This window comes from Chlorocebus sabaeus, chromosome 22 (assembly GCF_047675955.1).
Source record: "Chlorocebus sabaeus isolate Y175 chromosome 22, mChlSab1.0.hap1, whole genome shotgun sequence".
Classification (NCBI taxonomy): Eukaryota; Metazoa; Chordata; class Mammalia; order Primates; family Cercopithecidae; genus Chlorocebus; species Chlorocebus sabaeus.
Genome location: NC_132925.1, coordinates 66,856,253 through 66,875,970, shown reverse-complemented (window position 1 = coordinate 66,875,970; position 19,718 = coordinate 66,856,253). Strand labels below are relative to the sequence as shown.

General features: G+C 43.4%; 1 protein-coding gene across 3 annotated transcripts in view; it reads left to right on the top strand.

Annotated features, from left to right (window-relative positions):
• Positions 1-19,034, top strand: part of GXYLT2 (glucoside xylosyltransferase 2) — an 81,650-nt gene extending 62,616 nt beyond the window's left edge. For all 3 annotated transcript variants that reach the window (XM_007984999.3, XM_038003654.2, XM_038003653.2), the window contains 2 exons: positions 10,099-10,271; positions 17,172-19,034. In XM_007984999.3, the coding sequence (XP_007983190.1) occupies positions 10,099-10,271; positions 17,172-17,354 (356 nt within the window). In that variant the 3' untranslated portion in view covers positions 17,355-19,034. The remainder of the gene's footprint in view (positions 1-10,098; positions 10,272-17,171) is intronic.
• The last annotated feature ends 684 nt before the right edge of the window (positions 19,035-19,718 follow it).

Genomic DNA, 19,718 nt, shown 5'->3' with positions numbered 1-19,718 from the left:
GAAGTTTGCCCTTTCATCCACCCCCCTGGATATCTGATGGAGGCGGGGCCTTGCACTACTGACACAAAAGGCCAAATGTTGAAACTTCCAACACTGGACTCATTTTTAGAGGATATCTTTTAGATTTTGCTATACCATTCTTCTAAGAAGTGCAGTCAAAATTGATGTGAGGCACGAAACTAAATGGAAATATTATAATCTAGGCAGGAGACCCTGTAACCTGAACAACTGCTAGATTGAAGGGAATTGATTCTCAGGGTCCTTGGAGTTAAGGAACATATTCAGGGTCAAAACAACTAGAAAAAGAACTCAGATCCCCAAATCCTTTTTGCTTTTCATCTGGGGCAAAATAAAATCTTCTTATATTGTTCGGTGGATGATTTGGTGGGGTAGAGGGAGAAAGGGAAATTTTCTTCTCCCTTTCTCTGTGTGTTTATATTAACACGTAAAGCTAATGAAATTCTCTTTTCCTCTTCCTTGTTAAAACTTTTTTTTATTTTAACTAAAACTTTATTCTTATTAAAAATTAAAACTGCCGGGCGCAGTGGCTCACACCTGTAATCCCAGCACTTTGGGAGGCCGAGGTGGGCGGATCACTTGAGGTCGGGAGTTTGAGATCAGCCTACCCAACGTGGTGAAACTCCATCTCTACTAAAAATCCAAAAAAGCCGGACGTGGTGGTAGGCGCCTGTAATCCCAGCTACTGGAAGGCTGAGGCAGGAGAATCACTTGAACCTGGGAGGTGGAGGTTGCAGTGAGCCAAGATTGTTCCACTGCACTCCAGCTTGGGCAACAGAATGAGACTCCGTCTCAAAAAAAAAAAAGAAAAAAATTAAAACTATGTTTTCTTCTTGAGAGAGATCTTTTGGCAAAAAAAGCAATCCTTACCCTACTCTTTTCAGGCCTTTCCTTTTCATTTAAAAATCCTGAAGTAGAGACTGCTGTTCAGAAAGACTTTGCCTGTGTTTGTTTGTATGTTACCCTTGGAACACATACTGTGCACCTTTTTAAAAAAACAAAATTCTGGAGTAAAACTCAATTTCATTTGTCTTTGGATCAACAAGGATCAAATCGTCGAAAAGAAAGAAAAGCAGGTTGATACAGAGTTTCTTGGAAAGATTCCCAATACTAATTTAGTAGAGGAAAGGGGAATGTCTTAGCTGTTCACTTACAGCTTTTTTTTTTTTTTTTTTTTTTTTTTGAGACAGAGTCTGGCTCTATCGCCCAGGCTGGGGTGCAGTGGCACGATCTCAGCTCACTGCAATCTCTACCTCCTGGGTTCCAGCAATTGTTCTGCCTCAGCCTCCCAAGTAGCTGAGATTACAGGAGTGTACCATTGTTCCTGACTGATTTTTATATTTTTAGTAGAGATGGGATTTCCCCGTGTTGGCCAGGCTGGTCTCGAACTCCTGACCTCAGGTGATCTGCCCACCTCCTCCTCCCAAAGGGCTGGGATTGTAGGCATCAGCCACCGTCCCCAGGCTTTTTTTTTTTTTTTTTTTAAATGAGATGAAGTCTCACTCTGTCTCGCAGGCTGGTACGCAGTAGTGCAGTTATGGCTCACTGCAGCCTTAACCTCCTGAGCTCAAGTGATCCTCGCACCTCAGCCTCCCAAGTAGCTGGGACTATAGGTGTGCACCACCACACCCAGCGTTTTGTTTTTTTTGTTTTTTTTTTTTTTTGAGAGGGAGTCTTGCTCTGTCGCCCAGGCTGGAATACAGCGGCATGATCTCAGCTCACTGCAACTTCTGCCTCCCACATTCAAGCAATTATCCTGCCTCAGCCTCCCGAGTAGCTGGGATTACAGGCACCTGCCACCACACCCGACTAATTTTTGTATATTTAGTAGAGACAGGGTTTTGTCATGTTGGCCAGGCTGGTCTCAAACTCCTGACCTCATGTGATCCACCTGCCTCGGCCTCCCAAAGTGTTGGGATTACAGGCGTGAGCCACTGCGCCCAGCCAAATTTTTAAAATTTTTTATAGAGATTGGGAGGCAGTCTCATTATGTTGCCCAAGGTCATCTGGAACTCCTGGGCTCAGGCGATCCTCCTGCCTCGGCCTCCCGAAGCGCTAGGATTTCAGGCAAGTCACCGTGCCCAGCCTCTTAGGGCATGCTTTAGGCCATTTCACTGTGACAGTAGGTCTGCATCTCTTCCTTTTCCTTCTTAGGTAGGTTTCACCTTTTTTCTTTTTTATCTTGAGATGGAATCTGGCTCTGTCACCCAGGCTGGAGTACAATGGCACCATCTCGTCTCACTGCAATCTCTGCCCCCCAGGTTGAAGCAATTCTCCTATATCAGCCTCCCAAGTAGCTGGGACTACAGGCATGCACCAGCACCCCTGGCTAATTTTTGTACTTTTAGTAGAGACAGGGTTTTGCCATGTTGGCGAGGCTGGTCTTGAACTCCTGACCTCAGGTAATCCACCTTCCTCGGCCTCCTAAAATGCTGGGATTACAGGCATGAGCCACCATGACCCGTTTTGTGTTTGTCTGGTTGTTTGGTTGGTTGTTTTGAGATGGAGTCTTGCTCTGTCACCGAGGCTGGAGTGTGGTGTGCTCACTGCAACCTCGGCCTCCTGGGTTCAAGCGATTCTTCTGACTCAGCCTCCGTAGTAGCTGGGATTACAGGCACCTACCACCACGCCCAGCTAATTTTTGTAATTTTTGTATTACAGGCGCATCCTCCACCATGCCCAGGTAATTTTTTGATCCCCCTGGTGGATCACTTGAGGGATTACAGGCGTGAGCCACCACACCCGGCCCTTTTCTTTAAATACTGCATTTTCCTCTTTGTCATGTGGCCGAAACGATCTAATGTAAGTCTCTCTGTCCGTATTCCCAAACTGAGGAATCCAAAAGATTCACACAGTTGCCTCCCCAGTTCCTCTTAGCCTGTTGCTGATTATTTGAGGATGTGATTAGTGAGTAAATAAATAATACTCGAAGGCAGTCGTAAGCAGCTTTGCAATTAAACAGGAGTCCCTTGTCTTTAATTGGGGCTGAAACCAGAGGAGTTTAATTGCTTCTTCACTCTCCATCTGAGATCCATTGAGTAAAACAGGATATTGGAAAATAATCATGACGTTGTTCTAAATCCTGGTTCTGCACAGGATCAAGTAAATAACCAGGTTTTCTGGTTTTAGATGAGTGATTGTTAGGTTAACTCCCTGATTGTTCTTTGTGCAGCCTGCATTTGATCTTCCTATTTCATACTTTACCCAGGTACTTGATTAAACATGGGATCTTTGAACTGAGATCCAGCAATATCCATCACATTGTAAGGTTTCTCTTCATGTATATTGATTGCAGAGTACTTTGCACAAACCAGAACAAACTGTATTTGAAAAAAGGATTTGTCAGCTTTATCCCTGGAAAGGAGAGAGGGAGACAGTATTAGCTATGGCACAGCAGATAAACATGTTTATTGTTATGGTTCTTCAGGTTGCTATGGGTGAACCAATGCACATAAAACCTGTAGCACACATCAGGAATGTTGTCATTATTATAGTCTCTTGTATCTGATAACACCGCTTTTTAAAATGTGTTTAAAAGTCATTAGCTAGAAAGTGTTTTAAAACTCTTGCTATAATTAGATAGTAAATGCCTGTGGGTGTATAACTGTAGTGCTGGGTAATAGACTAACTTAAGACAGCTGAAACCTGTGGGGGCATGCAGGTCGCTCAGCTCACAGGACATTTCCTGGCAGGTGAGTCAAGACAGCTTCATCAAGGGGTGGAAAACTGAGTTCACACCCTCAAAGGTGAGTCTGAGTCAAGAGCAGAGTTCTATGGAAGGGGTAAATCTGACAGGAACCAAAAGAGAATTCTATATAGGAAGATGTGTTTAAATGAATGCACTTAGGTTTCAGGGAACACAGCTCCACTCAGACCAGCTAAATGAGGGCAGATATTGTAAGAGGCCAGGGGCAGTCTCATGACCATACAAGTCAGGTCAAGCCAGGCTTCATAAGAACTGGCCTTGGGAAGTTGCCAAGGACCAAAGCAGTTTCTTCATCTCTCAGAGGCCTCATGGTTTCTGTCATCTTTGCTTCTCTACATGCCAGTCTGATTCTATTTTGTCTCTCAGACCGCATTCTCTGTTGCCCATGGCCCAACCTGTTTGTCAACCCTAAGTGAATACATCTTCACAAGTCCACAATCAATGATGATGGAGCTCCTGTATTTCCTAATTCAAATTCTTAGCGAAAAAGAGACTGGCCCAGCCCAGCTGCGACTGAGTTCTCTTTAATGTGGGAGAGCACGCTTGATCAGGCTCTAGAAGGGCAAAGTCATGTGGCATTTTCCTCTCTCAAACGTCACCACGTAGGTCTGCTCTTTCTTCAAGGGCAATTTCTAGAAAACTGAGATGTGGGTAGGGAAGAAAATGAAACCAGCCAAGTATAAATGACAAGGCAGGGCATCAGGCTAGAGTAAAGGCAGTAGCATTCTGCCTGAGGGGAGAGAGAAGAGCTGAAATGCCCATGGAATACATGTAGATTGTGAGTTGAGTGTGTGATACTAGGGAGGCAGGAGGAGTTCGTGGGAACCTCAGGGAGCAGGACTCACTCACATGGGACAAGTCTCTTCAGTGGCTCCAGGAGGGCCTTATTCTCATCCTGTTTGGGGTCTCTGGAGCCCTGCCCTTGAGCATGCAACCACATTGTATATTCACCACACCAAAGCACCCAGCAACAGGCAGTTATGAGTGCTACGTTGTGGGGCTGACAGGCCCAGTTACTTCATACTGGGACTGTTCTAGGAAACTGGTAACAAATCGCTGTTTCGGGAGTCTGGGAAGTTCATGAGCCCTGAGGTAAAACACAAGAGAAAGGACAAAAACTACGGTCTATGTGAGAAGGGGTTGTGTCAACTTTGTGTCTTTCACAGTGCAAGGCTTAGTGCTTTAAATGGAGTTGGTGTTCAGAAGTGTCGTTTGATTCAATGAATGGAATTAAGAAAAGGGAAAGAAGGGGCAAAGTATTAATAAATGGAAGAGAAAGAGCCACAGCAAGGAAAACGTGAGAAAAGGGAAGTTCGGGAGGGAAAGGAGAGATAGAAAGTCGGAGAAAGGGAAAAGATGCATTTGGTGAAAGGAGGTATAGTTTGCATTTCATTCATTCATTCAGCCGCTAGTTTTTGAGCACTGTGTGCCAGCCACAGGGCTAGGTGCCAGGAATATGGCATCAGATGAGTTAAAGCAAAGTTACTGGTTTCACGAAACCTACCTTTTGTTGGAAGAGGTAGAAGGTAGACTCCTAAAGAATAACTAGTTGTTCAAAATCACAAATTGTGGTAAATGAGATGGAGGAAACAAATGAGGGGTTGAGAGAGAGACCCTCAAGGCTGGAGAGAGAAGAGCTTCCTTAGATTGTGTTATCAGAAAAGCCTTCTGAACAAAATTAATTGCCTTTTCTGGAACAAGGAGTATTCTGAAATAAGGAAAAAGAGAATGCTGGGAAATCTCAGTTCCAAGATGGGACATTGGGGAAAAAAAAAAAAAAAACATTAACAGTGCAGTTGAACAGCCTCCATTCTATTGATACAGGGCATTAAGAGAGGCCAGGTGTGGGGGCTCATGCCTGTAATCCCAACACTTTAGGAGGCTGAGCAGGGAGGATTGCTTGAGGCCAGGTGTCCAAGACCAGCCTGGGCAATGTGGTAAGACCCCCATCTCTACTAAAAAATAAAAATATATAAAAGTGTAGCAGGCCTATATTACCATGAAGTTAAAATGATCAGGCATAAACTAGTTCATAATCTTAGAGATGCCAAGAGTATGAAATAATCAGAAATATAAGGAGAGGAGTAGATTGGGCACAGTGGCTGACACCTGTAATCCCAGCACTGGGAGGCTGAGGCGGGCAGATTACTTGAGGTCAGGAGTTCAAGACTAGCCTGGCCAACATGGCGAAACCCTGTCTCTACTAAAAATACAAAACTCTGGCTAGGCACGGTAGCTGATGCCTGTAATACCAGCACTTTGGGAGGCTGAGGTGGGCAGATCACCTGAGGTCGGGAGATTTTTTTTTTTTTTTGAGACAGTCTCACCCTTTTGCCCAGGCTGGAGTGCAGTGGTGCGATCTTGACTCAGTGCAACCTCCACATCCTGGACTCAAGCAATTCTCCTGCCTCAGCCTCCTGAGTAGCTGGGATTACAGGTGTGTACCACCAGGCCCAGCTAATTTTTTTTTTTTTTTTTTTTTTGAGACAGAGTTTCGCTCTTGTTGCCCAGACTGGAGTGCAATGGTGCATTCTCGGCTCATCACAACCTCTGCCTCCCAGGTTCAAGCGATTCTCCTGCCTCACCCTCCCGAGTAGCTGTGATTACAGTCATGTGCCACCATGCCCAGCTAATTTTTTTGTATTTTTAGTAGAGACGGGGTTTCTCCATGTTGGTCAGGCTGGTCTCAAACTCCCGACCTCAGGTGATCTACCCGCCTCAGCCTCCCAAAGTGCTGAGATTACAGGCATGAGCCACCGTGCCTGGCCAAATTTTTTAATTTTGTAGAGACGGAGTCTCGCTTTGTTGCCCAGGTTGGTCTCAAACTCCTGAGCTCAAGCAATCCTCCCACCTTGACCTCCCAAAGTGCCGGGATTATAGGCACGAGCCACCATGCCTGGCCTTGGCTTCTCTTTACTGCTGTTAGATCGAGGTGAAATGTTTTTCGAACTCACCACGGTTACAGAGCTAGATGGGGGTAGAAGCCAGGTTTGCACCTCTATACTTCTGATTCCAGAGTCTCTGCCCTTTCTATTTGTTTTCTGCCTTGGAGTGCCTCTCACTGGGCTCAGTCCTCTAAGGAGGTTGCAAAGAGAGAAAAAGTTTCTTTCTTTCTTTTTTTTTTTTTTTTTTTTTGAGACAGGGTCTTACTCTGTCCCTCAGGCTGGAGTGCAGTGGCGCGATCGCAGCTCACTACAACCTCCGCCTCCCAGGTTCAAGCAATTCTTCTGCCTCAGCCTCCCAGGTAGCTGGGACTATAGGCACACGCCATCACGCCCAGCTAATTTTTGTATTTTTAGTAGAGGCGAGGTTTCACCATGTTGGCCAGGCCAGTCTCGAACTCCTGACCTCATGATCTGCCCGTCTCGACCTCCCAAAGTGCTGGGATTACAGGCATGAGCCACCACACACCCTACCGAGAAAAGGTTTCTTTTTGTAGTAGGGCCCTAAACTACTTGGAAAGAGGCAAAAATTCTCACCACCAATCTAAACTCCATGAAGGCAGGGACTGGATTGTTCCATTATTTGCTTTGTCCACAGCAGACACTCAACAAATATTCATTGATTCGATCAATCAGTATATTTACAAAAACAGACTCAAGCACAGTTCATTCAATGGGAAACTTTAGAAGGCGCTTAAGCAAGACAATGTAAATGCTTGGGTGAGCACTGTTAATGAGTGATGTGACCCACTGGGTGACAAAAGGAAGCAGTTGGGCTGTGGTCAGGCACAGTTCAAAAGCGCTTTTAGATATTTTCCTTTATTTAATCCTCACATCCAGCCTCTGCATTAAATTGTAGAAAAATCAGGCAGCTAATAGAGGAGTTGTGATTCAATGTAGATAGGGTGACTTGAGAATGGCCACTACTCCGTCCCACTTAGGGACTACGTATGTGCAAATGTTCAGGTAAATGCAAGTAAGGGAATGTCATGGTGGAATGGAGTTCTCCTGAGAAAAGAGAAATGTCACAGTATGTTATGAGCAATTAGGAATTTGAAAAAAGATGCCTAAATGTCACTGTCCTATAAAAGACTGAGCCATGGAAACATACACAGCCTGCCAGACACGATGTGTGACAATCACTTCATTATTTGCTTTCCATCTTGAAGCTTTCTGTAAGTAATCACTAAGCAATGATTTTTTCCGTGAGACAGGAATGCCATCAACCCAATGAACAAGCACATCTTGAAGTTGCTTTTCCAATGGTGGTGGTGTTACTGATTTGCTGTAAGCCTGTCTTGTGCTCTGTCACAGGGCCTTTCTCATGATCAGCAACACACATTTGCAGAGAGCTTTGATCCATACTCCTCTGCCCCCGATCCTGAAAAGCATCAAGCTGAGAAGCAAGGAAGCTAGGGGATCATGAATTTATTGCTACTTGTATAATTCTGGTCACCAAGAGGAAACTTTCTGAATCCAATAGGATTAGGGCAGAGTTTCTCAACATCAGCACTGTTGCTATTGTGGGGATCGTCCTATTCATTACAGGATGTTCAGAGCACCCACTAGATGCCAGTTGCAGCCTCCCCCATGTATAACAGTCAACAGTGTCTCCCTCCAAATATTGCCAAATGGCCCTGGGGTCGAGGAGTGGGGAGGGGGCAAAATTGCCCCTGGTTGAGAACCACTTGTTTAGAGATACAGACACACCCGTGTACATATGTGCACATATGGCCATAGTGCATGTAGTTACCTTGGCACAGGGCTTCTTTTTTTCTTTGCTTTTTTGCTTTAGGGTTTTTCTCTTTCCTGTTGTAGGTGGGGTTTTTTTGTTGTTGTTGGTTTTTGTTTTTGAGATGGAGTCTCACTCCTTCACCCAGGCTGGAGTGCAGTGGTGTGATCTCAGCTCACTGCAACCTCTGCCTTCCGGGTTCTAGATTCTCGTGCCTCAGCCTCCTGAGTAACTGGGATTACAGGCTCCTGCCTCCACGCCTGGCTAATGTTTGTATTTTTAGTAGAGACAGGGTTTCATCATGTTGGTCAGGCTGGTCTCGAACTCCTGACCTCAAGTTATCCACCAGCCTCAGCCTTCCAAAGTGCTGGGATTACAGGTGTGAGCCACTGTACCCAGCCGAAGATGGGGGCTTTTGCTGTTTTTGTTGTTGTTGTTGTTTTTTGTTTGTTCTTAATCTGAAGCGGAATCTTTGCTTTAATCTTGACTCCTCTTTTTTAGATCTGTCCATTTTATAAAACCTTTCCAAAGAGTTGATTACAACTGCTAACACTATTTTTGACATTTTTTGTGTGTATCTTTTGTTTGTTTGTTTGTTTGTTTGTTTGAGACAGGATCTCACTCCATCACAGGCTAGAGTGCAGTGGCATGATCATAGCTCATTGTAATCTCTAACTCCTGGGCTCAAGGAATCCTCCCATCTCAGCCTCCCAAGTAACTTCAAGTGTGCCACCATGCCTAGCTAATTTATTTTTGTCGTTTTTTTCAGTTTGTTTGTTTGTTTGTTTTGTTTTGAGACAGAGTCTCATTTTGTTGCTCAGGGTGGAGTGTAGTGGTGCGATCTTGGATCAGTGCAACCTCTGCCACCTCCTGGCAATTCTCCCGCCTCAGCCTCCTGAGTAGGTGGGATTACAGGTGCGTGCCACCACGCCTGGCTAATTTTTGTATCTTTACTAGGGACAGGGTTTCGCCATGTTGGCCGGGCTGATCTCAAACTCCTGACCTCAGGTGATTTTCCTGCCTTGGCCTCCCAAAGTGCTGGAATTATAGGAGTGAGCCACCATGCCTGGCCCAGCTGCTAATTTTTAAAATTTGTATAGAGGCAGGGGCCTTACTATGTTGCCCGAGCTGGTCTCAAACTCCTGGCCTCAAGTGATCCTTCCACCTTGGCCTCCCAAACTCTGGGATTACAGGTGTGAGCCACCATACCCAACCAGTACAACTGCTAACATTACTGAACCACTACTATATGTTTGATACCCTGCTAAGCATTTTACATGTATGTTTCAAGTTTAATCATCAAAATAGATAGAGGTTGTATTATTCTCATTTACAGATGAGAAAATGTACAGGAAGTACAGGAAGTTGAGTGACTAGACATGGATTTCAGTGGCTTTGAGTGAGAGAGTTGGGATTTGGACCCAGGCTACCTGATACCTGTGTCTGCTTTCTTATTTAAGATGCTATACTCTCTTCTTCTTTTAGATGAAACTTACATCATCACTGTGTGCCCCTTCAATTCTTGATCTCAGAATTTCGACAAATGGGGCAAAATTTGATCTATGAGTAAAAAAATCACACTCCTGTACCTTGAAATTATATGGTGTGTACAGTTAGCGGAAACAGTTTAATCACGGGACATGTACATGAGAACTGGCACTGACTGTGGACATAATATGTCTTCCTCTTTTTACCACCAGAGTGTCTCTACGTATTCCCCTGCCAGTGGAACTACCGTCCCGATCACTGCATGTATGGAAGCAACTGCAGAGAGGCTGAGCGTGAAGGTGTGTCTGTTCTGCATGGAAACCGAGGCGTCTACCATGACGATAAGCAACCGACATTCAAAGCACTCTATGAAGCAATACGGGATGTAAGTGTGCCCTTGCTGCTGTTAGCAGATGTGCTTAACAGCATGAAGCAATACTGGCACTTTAGTCACCTGTCCCTTTGAAGGCCAAATATTCCCAAAGCATAGAGTTATACCAGTTATTCCCAACCTCAGTCACGTTCTGTCACTATATCCACTTGCCACCTTGTACTGTGTCATATCTACTTGACTTATTTCCACGTACACCATTCATTATCTTTTACTTAACTAAATTGGGGAGGAAATTTCTGGTTTTTGTTTTTGTTTTTGTTTTTTGAGATGGAGTCTTGCTCTGTTGCCCGGGCTGGAATGCAGTGGTGGGATCTCGGTTCACTGCAACCTCAGCCTCCCAAGTAGCTGTTGCCCGGCAAATTTTTGTATGTTTAATAGAGATGGGGTTTCACCATGTTGGCTGGGCTGGTCTTGAACTCCTGACCTCAAGTGATCCATCCACCTCAGCCTCCTAAAGTGTTGGGATTACAGGTGTGAGCCACCTACTTTAGGAGGAAATTTCATGTCACAAAGACAACTTCTGTGCCTTTTGCCACAGTGGAAGGTAACACATAGGATCAAGATTAGACAATAGAAAGAAAATGATATTATTCAGTTCTAGCTAAATATGTTGCCTAGTTGCCAGCTCCAATCTGTCACTCAATCAGGGGTCAAGGTGTTCAGTTAGGACAAGGAGCCAAACTAAAAGTAACAGTCAAGCCTTTATTTGCTTAACTGCAGAAGTACATGCAAGCAGCAGAAAGAGGCCCTGACTCCCCAGTCTTCCATTTTTCCCCACCAAAAGGTATAAGATAAGAGTCAAGTGCATACAGCACAGATGGCAGGAACCTTCTCACTGCCAAGGGGAACTGAAGAAAAGGTTCTTGGCCGGGCACAGTGACTCACGCCTCTAATCTCAGCAATTCGGGAGGCCGAGGCAGGTGGATCACAAGGTCAGTAGTTCAAGACCAGCCTGGCCAATCTGGTGAAACCCTGTCTCTACTAAAAATACAAAGATTATGCTCAGCACAGTGGCTCATGCCTGTAATCCCAGCACTTTGGGAGGCCGAGGCGGGTGGATCACGAAGTCAGGAGATGGAGACTTTCCTAACATGGTGAAACCCTGTCTCTACTAAAAAATGCAAAAAAAAAAATTAGTCAGGCATGGTGGCGGGCGCCTGTAGTCCCAGCTACTCCGGAGGCTGAGGCAGGAGAATGGCGTGAACCCAGGAGGTGGAGCTTGCAGGGAGCCAAGATGGCGCCACTGCACTCCAGCCTGGGCAACAGAGCAAGACTCTGTCTCAAAAAAAAAAGAAGGTTCTTGCCTCTTTATGGACTCATGGGCTAGGGATGGGAAAAGAGAGGAGAAAATAGGGTAGGCATGCAGGTATGTGTATGAACATGGCTAGCTGGAGCCCTTTATGCAACTTTCTCAAGAAAACTGCAACACTGTAAGACCCCATCTGTACAAAAAATTTAAAAAATAAGGGAAGCCTCATGCTGTAATCTCAGTGACTTGGGAGGCTGAGGCAGGAGGATCACTTGACCCCAGGAGTTCAAGGCTGCAGTGAGCTATGATTGCACCACTTCACTCCAGCTTGGGCAATAAAGCGAGACCCTGTCTCAAATATACATATATATATAAAATTGCATGACACAAGAAAACTATATGAAATTCTAATGTCAGCACTGGTAAATAAAGTCATATTGGGAACCAGTGACACCTATTCATTTATGTATTGTCATGTTTCTTTTGGTGGAGATGGGATCTTGCTTCATTGCCCAGGCTGATTTCAAACTCCTGGCTCAAGTGATCTTCCCAGCCAGCCTCACAAAGTGCTAGGACTGCAGGTCTGAGCCATCGTGCCTGCCCATTTATGTATTATCTATGGCTCTGTTGGCACTGTAACAGCAGGATGATTAGTTGTGACAAAGGACATATGGTCTACAGAGTCTAAAATATTTACCATCTACTCCTTTACAGAAAAAGTTTGCCAACCCCTGACATAGAACATGTAGAATGTATTAGGCTTTGTTGTTAAAGATCGAATTCTCTAAGTTTCATGAACAGGCTCTGGTAGAAGTGAGGTAAGCGGTAAATCCCGTAACATAGTAACATTTTTTTGTGTATGAAAATATGCATTTGCAAAAAAAAATAAAACGTTTAAGGCCTGGCACAGTGGCTCATGCCTGTAATCCGAGCACTTTAAGAGGCTAAGAAGTGAGAGGATTGCTTGAGGTCAGGAGTTTGAGGTCAAAACAGCCAACATAGTGAGACCCCATCTCTATAAAAAATAAAATCGGCCAGGTGTGGTGGCTTATGCCTGTAATCCTAGCACATTGGGAGACTGAGGCGGGCAGATCACTTGAGGTCAGGAATTCAAGACCAGCCTGGCTAACACGGTGAAACCCCATCTCTACTAAAAATACAAAAATTAGTCAGGTGTGGTGGCACACACCTATAATCCCAGCTATTTGGGAGGCTGAGACAGGAGAATTGCTTGAACCTGGGAGGTGGAGGTTGCAGTGAGTCGTGATTGCACTACTGCACTTCAGCCTGGGTGACACAGCGACACTCCATCTCAAAAAAAACACAATTAATTAAATAGGCCAGGTGCAATAGCTCCTGCCTTTAATCCCAGCACTTTGGAGGCTGAGGTGAGGAGTTCAAGACCAGCCTGGGCAACATAGTAAGACCCTGTCTCTGAAAAAACAAATTTAAAAAAAAGAAATGAAATGAAAAAAAGAAAGTATGCATTTGCTAGGGAGAGTCCTGGAGAATTCCAACTCTGAAATTCCCGGAATTGGCCGAGTGCCATGACTCACGCCTGTAATCCCAGCACTTTGGGAGTCCCAGCACTTTGGGAGGCCGAGGTGGGTGGATCACCTGAGGTCGGGAATTTGAGACCAGCCTGACCAACATGGAGAAACCCCGTCTCTACTAAAAATACAAAATTAGCTGGGCGTGGTGGCGCATGCCTGTAATCCCAGTTACTCAGGTGACTGATGCAGGAGAATCTCTTGAACCCAGGAAGCAGAGGTTGCCGTGAGCCGAGATCGTGCCTTGCACTCCAGCCTGGGCAACAAGAGTGAAACTCCATCTTAAAAAAGAAAAAAGAAATTCCTAGTGTTGACTTCTGTACAAGGAAAGTGCTTAACATGCATCCAAGCTTTTTCTTCTGCATTTCCTGCTGTTTGGTTTTCAAAGGCCAGGTGATTTAATTACGCAGAAAATTTGTTCTGTGCTTAATGATATCCTCACATTTAAATATCCAAACACTGACTCCAGGGGCAAACTCATTCAGGAGTACAAGCAGAAGTTAAATAAGTACACAGCAGCCATGTGTCTATCAGAGCCACTCTTGGGTTTCTTTTGTGATCTGTCACCCCTGGTTTGGAGTTGAGCAGTTGTGGTTCTTGAGTTACAACTCATCTTGTTTGTTTTCTGGGGGATCAGAAAGAGGGCTGAACAACTTTGTTTCAAAAATGATTCTGCTTAGTACACTCCATGATTTTCCTCAGCTGGGCTTTCTAAAAATACAGTTTTCATTCAGGCATTTCAATCAGAAAAATCACTAACCCTGACCCAAAATGTGAGTAAATATAAAGAGACTCCATCATAAAAGATGTATTTCCCCATCCTCTACAATGCTGTGAGCCATTGTGTAGTGGGTCAGAGCTTGGCTTTGGGCCTGGACAGATGGGTTCAAATCCCAATTTTGTCACTTTCTAGTGATTCACCATTAACTGTGCCCTTCCCTTACTGGGCCTCAGTTTTTTCATCTGTCGAGTGTAGATAATAAGATGATCTACCTCAAACAAGTGTTATGAGAATTCAACAAAATGAGAGTCTTTACACTTTTAGTAAAGAGCCTGACTTACTGTTTGTGCAATAATTAGAAGTTGTTTTGGCCAGGTGCGGTGGCTCACACCTGTAATCCCAGCAGTTTGGGAGGCTGAGGCAGGTGGATCACTTGAGGCCAAGAGTTCGAGACCAGCCTGGCCAAAATGACGAAACCCTGTCTCTACTAAAAATATGAAAATTAGCCAGGCATGGTGGTGCATGCCTGTAATCCCAGCTACTTGGGAGGCTGAGGTAGGAGATTAGCTTGAACCCGGGAGGCAGAGGTTGCAGCAAGCCAGGATCGCGCCACTGCACTCTAGCCTGGGTGAGAGAGTGAGACTCCATCTAAAAAAAAAAACAAGATATAAATAAGTTGTTTTGATGATAACAATTTCACACTTTCTCTAGCCTTTTCACATTTCTCTCTCTCGTCTTGCTTATAAACACTTTCTCTATATATATTTTTTTCTTTTTCTCCCTTCATCTGTCTCTGAAAATATTCTCTCTCTCTCTCTCTATTTCTCTGTTTCAGGTGTTCATAGACACCCTAACCCATGTGGTACGTGTTTGTGTGAAAGGGCAGTGCAGCCTCCCTGCAAGAAGGCATCTATCAGATAGACATTTTTGCAGTATTTCTCTTGACAATCATTTATGAAGCATCTATTTTATGCAGGAACAATTCTGGTTTCTAGGAATTTGGAAAGTAATAAGTTGGACAAAGCCCTAGTCTTTAAGAAGCATATATTCTGCTGGGGGAAGCCAGACATACTCATTGAGAAAAAGAAAGAAAGAAAAATCCAGCCTGGGCAACATAGTGAGATGCGTCTCTACAAAAATTAAAAAAAAATAAAAAATAAAAATTTGCCTGGTGGCACATGCCGGTAGTCCCAGCTACTGGGCAGGGAAGGGTTGGGGTTGGGGTGGGAAGATCCCTTGAGCTTAGGAGGCCAAGGCTACAGTGAGCTAGGATGGTACCACTGTACTCCAGCCTGAACAACAGAGCAAGACTTTGCCTGGCACCACTGTACTCCAGCCTGAACAACAGAGCAAGACTTTGCCTCTTTAGGAAAAAAAATAATAATAACGGCATGGTGGCAAGTGCCTGTGGCCCCAGCTAATTGTGAGGCTGAAATGGAGGATCACTTGAGCCCAGGAGTTCGAGGCTGCAGTGAGCCATGATTGCCCCTCTGCACTCCAGCCTGGGTGACACAGCAAGACCCTAGCTAAAAAAAAAATATCCTCTGAGATAGTGAAAGAGTTCAAAAGGTGTAAAAAGAGTGGGCTGATGGGTCCAAAGTCCTGGACTGGAGAGGAGTGTTCTGCCAGCTGGGGGGAGGGGCACCAGGAAGGCTGCTTGCAAGTCCTAGACTTATCAGATGGAGGCAGTCCAGGGGAAATCTGGGGAAGATCCCATGAAACAGAAGCAATAACCAGGGGAAAGTCCCAGAGACGGGAATGAATTTGGTGTGCTGGAAAGACAGGAATGGCCAGATAAGAGGAGAGAGAAGGAACTGAGAGGGGAGAGTTTCCAGGTCACCTTGAACCTTTAGAACAAGGGAGGAGTTGGAATCGCATTCTAACGGCAGTGGAAAGCCCCTGCAGGAAAGAGATAGGCTCTGATTTATGCTTTAAAAATATCACCTTGGTAACGTGGTGGAAGGGATGCAAGAGTGAAAACACAAAGGCTATTTGTGAGACTAATCGCAGCCACCTGGGTGAGCAATGGGGCCGGCATGGGCTTGCGTGGTGGCAGGAAAGTGGGAAGAAGTGGCCATTATTTGGGATATGTTGTTGAGATAGAGTTTACAGGACTTGCTGATGAACTGGGTAAGGGTTGTTGGGGGAAACAGAGGAATTGAGGGTGATTTCAAGGTTTTGACCTATCCTGTTCCCATTACTGGGGCTACAGTGGTGAAAAGGACAGATTCAGGACTGGCCTCAAGGGGTTTATCCATGGTTTAAATTTTGTGATTAAAGAAAAAGTATCCCAAACCTGGTCTGGGACAGAAGCTTCTTGCATTACATAATGCATAATCTCCTTCTGAGAAGAAATTGGCATCTCTGATAAACCTGTGTAAGCAGTATTTCTGATTAATTTAAAAGGATTAACATTTGTTCTAGGAAACCAGACACCCATCTCTACTGTTAGGCAAGAGTGTACTGACCTTTAACCATTCTTCTTTCATTTCTCGCTAGTCTTTCCATATAAAATATCCTGACCAAGAGTGGATCTTTGACTTGATCTACTAGCAGCCTTTTCCCTTTCAACAAGATTGTAATAAAACTTTTGACACGTGCCTAACAAGTAGTCGGAAAGATTTATTTTGGGAAATACTGCTCATAGACGTAGTCCATGAAAAAAACAAAAGAATTTCAAAAAACGACAATGATCTCAAAAGCCCCGTATTAGGAGGGAAGTAAACAACCACTAATATTTGGTACCTGAATTATTAAAATATGATTTATTGCCAATAAATTTTATACTAATTGTTAAACCCTGAACTTCACGAGATTACCATAGACACACCCTAAAGTTTCTTCATTAAGATTCAAGGCAAAAAAGATGAAGAATTCATTGTTTTGTTGTAGTAGATTTCAAGTATCTTGAGGCCAAAACATGCTATAATATATGGACTTTCCTGTCCTTAGAGACATCCATCATTTTTAGATTGTAAGAGCCTTAAGGACCCAAATCTTGTAAACATTTTATTACTATTCTTTTTTAATGAGATGGAGTCTTGCCATGTTGCTCAGGCTGGTCTCAAACTCCTGGGCTCAAGGGGTGCTCCCACCTCCTCTCAAAGTGCTGGGGTTACAGGTGTAAGCCACCATGCCTGGCCTTTTTCTTTTTAAAGAGGTAAAGAAACTGAGGTTCAGAGAGTTTAAATGATTGCCTGGGGTTGCACAGCTGAGACAGGATGTTAACTTAGATCCTCAAAGGTCTTTTCACTTGTCCAAACCTGTGCCTGTGTGCTTGTCATAATTCCTGTGTCATTTCTTAGTATTGCATTTTAAATGGCATTTCTGTTACTAAAATAAACTTTTTTTTTTTTTTGTCATTCTTTCAGTTTCCCTTTCAAGACAATCTCTTTCAATCCATGTATTACCCCCTTCAGCTGAAGTTTTTGGAGACTGTGCACACTTTATGTGGACGGATCCCGCAAGTTTTTCTGAAGCAAATTGAGAAAACAATGAAAAGGGCTTATGAGAAACACGTCATCATCCATGTTGGCCCCAACCAGATGCACTGAATATTTTGTCTTGTTGCAAGTCAATTCGGTGTCTTGTGACCAAGGAAATATTAATCTCTAAGCTGCCTGGGTCTTTTTGTGTGAATATTTAATGGTGCTCCATGACTGTTGAGTTTTAAAAACCTCGTTAAATTTTACCAAATCAGTTGCCCCCAAAAGAGAATATGCTTTTCCTTATTTTTTTTCTAAAATGCTATTTATCTCTAAGAAAAAAAAAAAAGACTATTATGCATTTAACATTGTTTAAGCAGGTTGAACTAGCTGTGAAAATAGCTTTTGTGAGCCTTCCAATTCCTAAATGTCTGAGACCATTTCAGTGGCACCTGAGGTGTTATATTGATCTAGCATTCCTGAGACTCTTTCTATGCAACTGACTCCCCCACACCCGTGTTATAAAAGTAATACACACTTGTGAAACAGACAGACACACTTGTAGAGCATATGGATCAAGGGCTCAAAATCGAGATTACATTAGCCATAATCCTACTGACCAGTGGAAAAGATCGTTTCCATTTTAATGCAGTTCCTTACAGCCTTTTTTCCTCCACTTTTGCATTTTCCACTCTAACACACATCTAAAACAGGTAATCTCAGTAAAAACTGGCCTTTTTGCTGAGATTTTTATGTGGGAGACTAAAATATTAGACGAGATGATTATGTGTACAGAATTTTATTTAAAATACATCTGAGAGAAGGATTCAGATTTCACCTACTTGGGCAGTGTTAAAGGATGAAGGATATATCTGGGGGTATTTCTTTTTCTTTTTTTCTTTTTTCTTTTTTTTTTTTTGAGACGGAATCTCACTCTATCGCCCAGGCTGGAGTGCAGTGGCACGACCTCAGCTCACTGCAACCTCCACCTCCCGGGTTCAAGGATTCTCATGCCTCAGTCTCCCCAGTAGCTGGGATTACAGGCATGCGCCACCACACCCGGCTAATTTTTGTATTTTTAGTAAAGACACGGTTTTACCATGTTGACCAGGCTGGTCTCTATCTCCTGACCTCAAGTGATCCGCCTGCCTCAGCCTCCCAAAGTGCTGGGATTACAGGTGTGAGCTACCGCACCCAGCCAATCTGGGAGTATTTCTAAAGAAAAAAATTGTTTCGATTTGTGGAGGACTAAATCATAACACATTTCTATGCAACAATAGCTTCTGAGAGGAAATTCAGGAATTTTTGTGTTTACCACAGACAAAAACATTTGATCTGTTAATCATCAGTACATGGTCATCTCTCTTTTTTAAACTCTTGAGCAATGGGTGGAAATCAGAGACCAACGTCAAATTTAATGTGTAAAAAACAAATAGTTCAGCTGCTTCTATTGGTAAGAAAATTCAACTTCCTACCAGCCTTAGAAAGGTCTCTTTAAAGAATTTCTTTCCCCCTAGGGTTACCCAGCTGGTCCATACAGGTTTTATCACCTTACTGCAGGGAGGAAGTTGAATATTCTATTCCCCAAGGGGATCTGGCTTAATCCCTAGTTGCTCATATAGTTGGTATCAGCATAGCAATGTTTTGCATAATGCTTTATTTTTCTCAAATGACTATTGAGTAAATGATCTTGATATTTGCAACAGCCTAGTGGATTTAGTAGGGTCCTGAATCATCTCTATAAGGTAAACAAGGAAATTGTAACATAAGAAATAAACATATTGAATATAATTGCTATTCTGTAAGACATACAGTCTGTGTAAGATGCATCTTATTTACAGAGACATTTTTGAAAATTAAAATATTAAATACCTTTTGTTATGTAGAGACAATGATCTGAAAGTATAAAATGAAAAATATTATCTTGTTGATGTAAATATGATATCCTTATATATATTAGAATCCAATAAGATATCATGGGCGCAATATTAGCAAAAAAAAAGTCAGTCTTACCCTGAAAAAAAATAGATATGAAAATCTCAGCACTACACAGAAATGTTTAGATGTCAATCAGTTTTGGTATGCAGCATTATTATAGTAGCAACAAATTTAAATCTAAAATTTTAGGGTAATACTTTCCTTCTGATCAGTTGCCCTGTGGTTATTTTTGTCAAGGAAACTACCATTATGATGGGAAACTCTTATTTTTGCTGTTATATTTTGTTTCCTTATTTCACCACTAGAGGTGACATCATTATTTTGTAAGTTTAGTACTAGGCCTTCCATTTGTGGTATGGACACGTATGATATGGAGCAATTTCTCAATTGTCCTTCACATAGGGGAAAATGCATCTTATATACCCATAAATTGGGTTTTAGTGAAAGAGCCAGAATGGAGCCTAGTACTAGGCCTTCCATTTGTGGTATGGACACGTATGATATGGAGCAATTTCTCAATTGTCCTTCACATAGGGGAAAATGCATCTTATATAC